Here is an 8,781-nt window from a genome sequence, read left to right on the forward strand (position 1 = left end):
TACACATCCATTTCTGTAATGGTAGCATGTTTTAATAATGGTTCTGTATTTTGTGAGTTTTTGGATAGACTACTGAGATCACAGTTTCAGGCGGCAGTACTTCCAAAGGCTGGTTGGCTTCTCTCTCAGTGATATGATGAGGATTCTAGCTTCGAGTGGGGCCAATTGATGTAGTTCACACTCAAGTCAAAGTTGCTCCTGAGGCGTCCCCTCAAACACATAAATCAGCTTCAACCAACTGGGAGGAGACCCAAGGGGCCGCCCAGGACTTGCTGGAGGGATTACACCTCCCATCAGGCCTCAGGGTGCTACAGGATGAGCTGGAGGAAGTTAATATCTGTGCTGCTCTATAAATATATTATATGATACTTATAGTGTGTTGTAATAAACATGGCTGTGCAGAAGAACACACTTCAAAGTCTTTCAAACATAAATCAATGTGAATGTATTGAAAGACAGGAGACTGTAAGTGAAGATGTTAAAGGGAGACGAGAGGAAGTAGTTGTTGGGGTTAAATCTTCTTCTAAAAACGTCCTGACTTTTATTTCAACAGTATATAATCATTATTAAAGATGGGCTGGACTACACACACACACATGTGCACATAAAACTCACTGTCATTATTACAAGAGTTCAGGACAGGTTTATAGACTCGGGAGATGGAGTTAGGCTCATTAATTATTCTAATGTGTTTTAATGGGAGTGTCTGCGATGGATCGGACATTTCTCTCTCACTATCTCTGAGAGGATGTGATTGAACTCAGTGTTGGACTCTGATAACACTGCTCTTCTCCCGCTCTCTCAAACACAGCCGTACGCGTATATTAGGATCCCCCAGAGCACAGAGTTTAGTGTTTTATCTGCGGCTGTGAGCTGCGAGGGGCTAGAAGCCGATCCCCGGGAGTATAGTCAGCGTGGCGGGGGGGAGGAAGGGAGAGCATCAATTCATCTTCCCTCTCCCTCTCTGTCTTCTCTTCCTTTGGCTCTCTTCTCACTATCTCTCCCTCTCCTCTCTCTCTCTGTGTCTCATGGCCTCTTTGGCTCAAATGTAAGATGTAAAGGGCATTCCCATCATGCAACAGTGCTTTATCACTCTGTGGCTCTGTAGCATCAGCATAAACCCCTTACAGTGTAATCACCATCACATGTGCCAACCGACACACATACTGTATGTATATCACACACACTTGCACACACACATTTCACGGTCACACTCTTCTCCTCTTGCCTAGCGTTATCATGGACCCTCTTTCTCTGCTGACTGCTGCCGTGATGTATTCTATATAATGCATAAATAATCACATATAAAGGAACATTTATACACTTCCATGAAGGAAAATGTGAAGAAAAGACACGAGACCCAGTGGACGATACTTGGATAGGAAGGAATAAATCAGTGCATTCCTTGTGTTTACCAGCGACGTGCAGTCAGGGGAGGCAGAGCCTCACCTGTCATACTCCAATGTAACGGGAAAACAACTAAAGAAAAACTAAATAGTAATAATAATAAAATGTCTCCACTGATCTATGTTGTAAGTGTGATTTACGTATGATTCCAATCGCTTTTTAAAGTCAAAATCAGCAAATTTGCCGAGCTCCGCTACAACTACGGGTAGCGATGAGAAGTGAGGCAGGGACGAGCTCTGCCTCTTGTAAGCCCACAGTAACTTGCTGGAGCGCGGGCACTAATTTAGCGCGGGCACTTATTTTGTGAGCGCGCTCAAGCCAGTTACTGTGGGGTGAGGTGAGGCACAGATGAGCTCTGCCTCACCTCAGAATGCGTCACCCCACAGAAACTGGCTGGAAAGCGGGCACTAAGCGCATGCCTGTTACCATCTCACTGTATGACACCAATGTAATGTTTGTAGATCCCTTTATTAAATTTATCCTCGTCATCCATAGTCTCTAAATAACTTATTTCACGTATATATGATATTTAGGCTCGCTGGTCTCATCATATAACGGCAATGAAAAAAGCAGCAGGAGAGGCAGCCATAACCTCTGCCGCACTAAAGGGGGCGCACGTGAGCCCACAGGTTCTTGTTGCTACTGTTATTCTACGCAGAGACGGTAGACGCCAAACAACAAACTAGACTTTTCAAACTACAGGAAGATAAGGAGGACTTTTACAAAAAAGTAATAGAGATTGTTGTCCAGAAGGAGAGCATGGACTTAATCTTCAAGTCAAGGTAAGACCACAATTGTAATGAAAATGGGATCTTACTAAGAGAGAACAATCCAATATTTAGATTTTGGGTATCCTTTTGTTGAACGGTCTGTTTAAAATGAATCGAAGCATCAGACTAAAAAAGCTTTTGAAAATAACCAAATATTTCGACTAAGGTCAAAATATAATATTTGTAAATCTGACTCTGAAAGAGTCAGTGCCTCACCAGCCATGAACCTCACCGTCACTGGTGTTTACCACATTTAACTCCAGACAGCATCCTATTTACTTTTCCCCTACATTTCATAGAGGAAACTGCTGTAATATACAATTACTTATCTCTCTTAACACCCTGTCTTCTCCATCTCACTCTCTGGTGGATGATGAATGCCTCGGACAAGTTTTAAACGCTTCAAACAGACTTATTGCTGCTCTTTTATTTACTCTATCAATTATTACTATTTTTGCTTTTGTTTGACTTCAAATTCTTATTATTTCATTTTTTATTGTTCAAATCTTTGAACTGACATTCAAATTCAAACACAGAACAACTGGTCTCCTAGTTTATAACTGATTGTTAGAAGAATGTATAGATGTATTAAAGGTAGGGTAGGTAAGAATGGAGAAACCAGCTCGAGTGCGCTAGATTTGAAAATACGCAGCCGACAAAAAATCTGCCCCTTCCTTCAGACTTCCTGACAGAGCCCCTCCTCCGACACACAGGAACGCGCACATGACCAATGAGGGCACGAGATAAGTTTTTACACAGATGGAAGGCTGACAGGCAGGTAGGCCATCCAGTTATTTTAGCCGGGCCGGCTAAAATGATTGGTCCTGCTTTTTACAGCGCCATGGCTTCCACAGGTGAATTTTTTTTTATGGATTTATTGTCAAAGCATTTCATATATTCATTGCTATCGGGATGTTAAGAGCATTCCATGGAATATAACAAAAAGTGTTTCTGAAGTGAATTACCTACCCCACCTTTAAGCAAGTAAATACATTTTCCATGGTTAGAATAGTTTCATTAATTTGAAGGGGCACTTCTCTAACTTAGCACTATAACTTCAGTTTATTGGTCATATTTTTTTTTTTTACTATGCAGTTTGTGAGATAGTGTTTTCTGTGGCTTTAGACAGGGACTTTGAAAGAAAGAACCTTCAGCTTCGGATTGCATATGTTTTAACACAAGACCCACATTACAAAGTATAGATGTGGAGTTTGGAAGAAGTGGGCATTCAGAAAGCATATCTTTTCTACTATTTAAAAGACAAGATCCAAAACTTGTCTTTTGATTTCGATTATTTATGGTGTTGTCAATTCTTTATTACAACCTGGCTCTTTCCATTTTAAAACTTCCTGTGAATGCAATACTAAATTGCTGCAGTGCCTACTGTAAGTTAATAATACAAATCCAGTTTCATGATTTTTGTATCTAAAACATTGTAATTTTTTCCATAAATCATGGCGACCATACATCATGTAGGTGTTAAAGTATAACAGGGCTGCTCTGTTAGAGAGGAGAGAGAGATGTTGCTACAGTTCTGAGCCAAGAACTCCAGCCAGTCCTCTGACGTTCTGCCTCCACTGTCTGCCTCTCACATCTTTGACCAGTAGACTTAATAGGTTTAATTCATCATATTCACTGTCTTTATAGGCCGTCATTGTTCAGCGCCCGTCCCTGAATGGGCTGTCCCCGACTCTCACTTAGTATTTCCTTAACTGATGCTCTGGAACACAAGAATGCTTAAAACAAAAGATGAGATTAAGTTCATTGAAAAATTAGGTCATTTTGCAGCAGAGAATATCAGCAGAGAATATCAGCGTAGGTTTGGCATTTAACTTTTGCAAGCCAAGCAGATATTTTTTAATTAAAAAATGAACTGAATATCAATGTGAAATACTGAAATATGGTGCTGTATAATATATGTCCAACCACCACGTGTTTAAAAAGTAGAAAACATAACCCTGAGAACCCTGTTGTTGCTCAGGGCTCCAGGTTTGTTACTGTATATTTTTCCAATGTATCCAAACAATCATCTACTTCCCTGTGGTGGACACATTGCTGCTTAATGTTAATGCGTGTGTGTTTTTGTGTGTGTAGTCCCCACAGCACCTCCGCAGGAAGTGGAAGTTTTGGCTATAAACTCGACTACCATCCGCTTCACATGGAGCCCGCCGCCTCAGCAGTTTATTAATGGCATCAACCAAGGATACAAGGTAAGCCTGTGTGTGTGTGTGTGTGTGTGTGTGTGTGTGTGTGTGTGTGTGTGTGTGTGTGTGTGTGTGTGTGTGTGTGTGTGTGTGTGTGTGTGTGTGTGTGTCATGTGGGCTGCATCTCACCGTTATTGCATTGAGAGATTGATAAGTAATGTAATTATTTGAATTGTAAGTTAATGATACAGAAAAATTAATGTAGGCCTAATGTCCTCATAAGGTTACTTATCCTTCATCAGGATTTTATTAAAAGTAAAAACAACCCCTGCCCCGATACTAAAATCAAAATGATATTAAATATGCATCGCGGCAGATAAGTAAAGAGCCAGTATTTTATTAATACTAAATTCTCATTTCCAAGTCTTCTTATCTGTGGATATTTTAAAGAAGATTTCAAAAAACAGTCTATAATAAAACATTCATCTATTTACATCAATTCCACAGTTTGAATTAAGATAGAGATATCTGCTTCTAAAATAAAGCCTCACCTCTGTTCTGGTGTGTGGATACATTTGGGGAAAAACCTTATTAACCTCTCATAGGACTTCCAACTCACAGGTCATGTCCCAGAATGCACTGCCTTGCTCTTGTTTACCCAAACGCTTAGCCCAGCCAAGTGAGGGTTCAGCTCAAGGTAGAAATGAAAAATGACTGATAGAGGAAAAAGAGAAAGGATTAAATAGGGAAAGTGAAGAGAACGTGTTGAGAAAATAGGGAGCAAGCGACCGGAGAGAAATAGGAGATGATAATGAAGAAGCAGGGTGAGAGCCAAGGATTGAACAGTGTGAGTGATCTATACTGTATGTAGTAATTCTGCTAGGTGATTTATTCTTCACTTTATTGTGGCATCCAACCCCTAAGGAACGGATTAACATGACAAAGAAAACACATCACATTCTTGCTGCGCGTCACTGGCTCCGTGTGCGTGTGGATGTTTGTGTCTTTGTTTGGTGATAAATACTATATGGCGTTCTTTCTGTTTGATGTGGCTTTTTGATGCTATCTCCGGATACCACTCTTTACCACTCAGAATCAGTGGAGCCTCTCGTGCCGCTGCATGTGGATGTGTCTCTTCTGGTATGTTGTGCCGGTAAGAGGACAGTAGATAATGATATTAATTAAAAGAGGATATGAAGCAAATCCTCATCTCATCTCACCCCCCACAGATCACTGACTGTATACAATACCCTTAAGAATAAATGATATCCTGAGGGGGAACCAAAGATCCACTTCTGATGCGTTTTCTATGTCCTTGAAGCTGTCTTGATATGACGTACTTTAGTTTTTCTGTTGAAGTGGAGAGGAGTTCAGGACAAGTTCTCTTTTCTTTCTTACTAAAATGTTTCCTTCCAGCTATCATTTTATCCATCTATCTAAACATACTTACTGACGAAGAACAGAGCAATAGTTTTACATTCAAGTTGCCATTTGAGTCCTGGTTAATTTAGCCCTTTTACTGATGGTAACAGGACATGTAGTTTAATACAACATGTCTCAGAGTACTGGGGGCAGCAAGAGAAGTCAGGCAATAATTGGAGAAAGTGGAGAAAGTGAAAGTAGCGGTTGGTGGTGTTGAAGGAGGGGGTTACCTTTCTGAGAAGGTGGAGGTGTCCATCCTGTTGCCTGCAGCTCTTCATCCAACAGCTCTCTGGCTGTTCCTGCAATATTTCAAACTAATCAGTTATGAATAATGCAACAAAAATGACAGTTTTGTTGTTTAGTGGATGCATTTTAATGATCCATAGCAGCCAGTGTGAAACCTTCTATAAAAAAACACATTGCATTTCCTGTGATAATAAAATATATAATAATAAAAGTCACCTCGCGATTGGCCAGTTAAATGCTTTTTATGTGAAGCTGCAAAAGAAGGAAATGTTTGGTTTGCATTAGCAGTAATTGAATGCAGCATTTCTTCCTGGGAATATAGCCACAGATACACAGTTCATAATACAGCAAATGTATACATTTTGCAATATTTGCATCACTATTGTGTAACCTCATTGGGAGATAGATATTGACTTGACAGACATTTATTTCAATGGAAATCTTCCAGATTGCCACTTTAATGGGATTGCATTTGAATTCTCGTCTTGAAAAAAAGATGCATTGACAGCAAATTATGCAGAAATATACAGTATATGCATTATATGCACTAACCAGCTCAGTGTATGCAACACTTTATAAATAATTCTGCCCTATACATGATGTACCGCATGTGGCAGATCCATTTGTGTTGTTCTATGTTCTTCAGCACACTTTGGGTTTCCATTGCAATCAGTTCTAGAAGTCACATGTTACTATCTGAACAGCAGACCCTATCATCCAGCACCCTTTGAGCGAGGAGTGGCATCAGATGCTCCAGGGAGTCAGATCAGCACTCTCTTAATGCACCCAAACTGTACTGTACTGATAATGAAGTACAATCAAATCCTTCTTTTACCATGTCAGACTTCGCAGTGCGGCACCCTTTAGGCGGGGAGAGAAAGCAGCCACTTAGCTCTCTCTGGGTAACAGATCCCGTTAGGAAGTTCCTTTATTTCTGATTGGGTTCTTATTTCAGATTGTAGAGATAATAGGCAGTTTGTACAGTGATAGAGCAAACCTTTTTTAGTGTATCAGGCAACATACGTTTGTCACTTATTTCAAAAATCTTGACAGTATATAGATACACAGTCGGAAATATTATATTATAATGGAGACATATACAATGTAACTGGGAATATATTAAGAGCTAACTGAACCTGTAGTCCAGATACTTTTTTTTACCAGTGCAGAAATACTATAGAACAAATGTGGCGATGATGAATATATCCATATAAATACATAAAATACATAACATGAATCAGGATATTAAAAAGACAGATGGCATATAAAAGTAATTAAGAGCCAAATGGCATAAATTGTTAAAACCATTACAGAGTGTATAAAAAAAGATCCTAGAAAAATGTAAAGACAAAACTGACACTGTATATGGTTAATAGCTATAACTACATCCATGCACTATAGATATGGGATCCTAATGCTTCTGTTGTTTCCCCTAAGAAGACTATTTATGGGCATATATATAACTGATACATTATTCAAGTTTTAGAGATTTGGACTTCATTTGAAACTATAGGACTTATGAACGTATGATTGTTGCATTGTTTTGATGGTTGTGGTTTGGTATTTTGAGAAGCATGGGAGTCCTAAACATTTTGCTTTATGAGAGGCGCCTGTCTAAAGGTGAGGATGAGATGAAGGGCATGATGATGTTTCAAAAGCTCATGGTTAATAGTCTGGACCAAAGGTTACCCACCACATTGTTTGGCCTCCTTCCTGTCAGCGGGATTATACGTAATAATGTGTTGTGTATAGGAAACACTGCACAGAGCTGATTAAATTAACTTTAACTATGTTTTGATATATCGCTGTCTTGGTTTACGATGCAGCAGAAGATTGTCCGACGCTGTTCAGTAAGGGCAACTGAATCTCATCAAGTTTTTTGTGTTATTCATCGAAGTGAAGATTGACCTCACGTACAAGTTTTCGCACATTGCTGCCCTTGTGATAATAGGAATTCATGCCGTACAAGGACAGTGTGGAGAAAACGAGTGTGGGTCACGCTCTGTATGGCATCAGTAACACTGCATACAGAAACAAGCCTGTTGCCTAATCAACAGCGTTGGTTACTATTCTGTTACATCATTTACTGTGCAGAGAATCAGACCAGATGAAAGAGGACATACTGTACAGTGAGTCCGGAAAGTATTCATACCCCTTCACTTTTTCCACATGTTTGTATGTTACAGCCTTATTTCAATTTGGATTAAATTCATTTATTTTCTCAACATTCTACACACAATACCTCATAATGACAAAGTGAAAAACGTTTTTGAATAATCTTTGCAAATGAATTAAAAATAAAACACTCAAATATCACATAAGTATTCACACCCTTTACTCAATACGTTGTTGAAGCACCTTTGGCAACAATTACAGCCTCAAGTCTTCTTCAGTATGATGCTACAAGCTTGGCACACCTATCTTTGGGCAGTTTCTCCCATTCTTCTTTGCAGATTGTCTCAAGCTCCATCAGCTTGGATGGGGAGCGTCGGTGCACAGTAGCGGCTGCACGATTTTGGGAAAAAATCTAATGCGATTTTTCTGGCAATAATTGCCGATTGGATTTGCGATATTGTTTTTAAGCGACCCAACGTAAGTTTCATTGTAAAATGCAGCATAACTCGGCTTAGGAGGTCCGCTATCAACTGGCTCCTCTCTAGCCACCCCGCCAGCCGAGTACGGTGAAAGACCTAAACTTACATGAAAAAAAATTGAAAAAAGAGTCGCAAGGCCTTTGCGATTTGATAATCCCACTCATTTAAAATCGCGATTTCGATTTTAAATAATTAATC

At 39.7% G+C, this 8,781-nt stretch overlaps 1 protein-coding gene across 1 annotated transcript in view; it reads left to right on the plus strand.

Annotated features, from left to right (window-relative positions):
- Positions 1 to 3,018: 3,018 nt before the first annotated feature.
- Positions 3,019 to 8,781, plus strand: part of LOC104962431 (protein sidekick-1-like) — a 19,001-nt gene continuing 13,238 nt past the window's right edge. The window contains exons 1-2 of the mRNA XM_010790870.1: positions 3,019 to 3,031; positions 4,272 to 4,387. Coding sequence (XP_010789172.1) covers positions 3,019 to 3,031; positions 4,272 to 4,387 — 129 coding nt within the window. The remainder of the gene's footprint in view (positions 3,032 to 4,271; positions 4,388 to 8,781) is intronic.

The sequence above is a fragment of the Notothenia coriiceps genome, unplaced genomic scaffold (assembly GCF_000735185.1).
Source record: "Notothenia coriiceps isolate Sejong01 unplaced genomic scaffold, NC01 NC01_scaffold00001471, whole genome shotgun sequence".
Classification (NCBI taxonomy): Eukaryota; Metazoa; Chordata; class Actinopteri; order Perciformes; family Nototheniidae; genus Notothenia; species Notothenia coriiceps.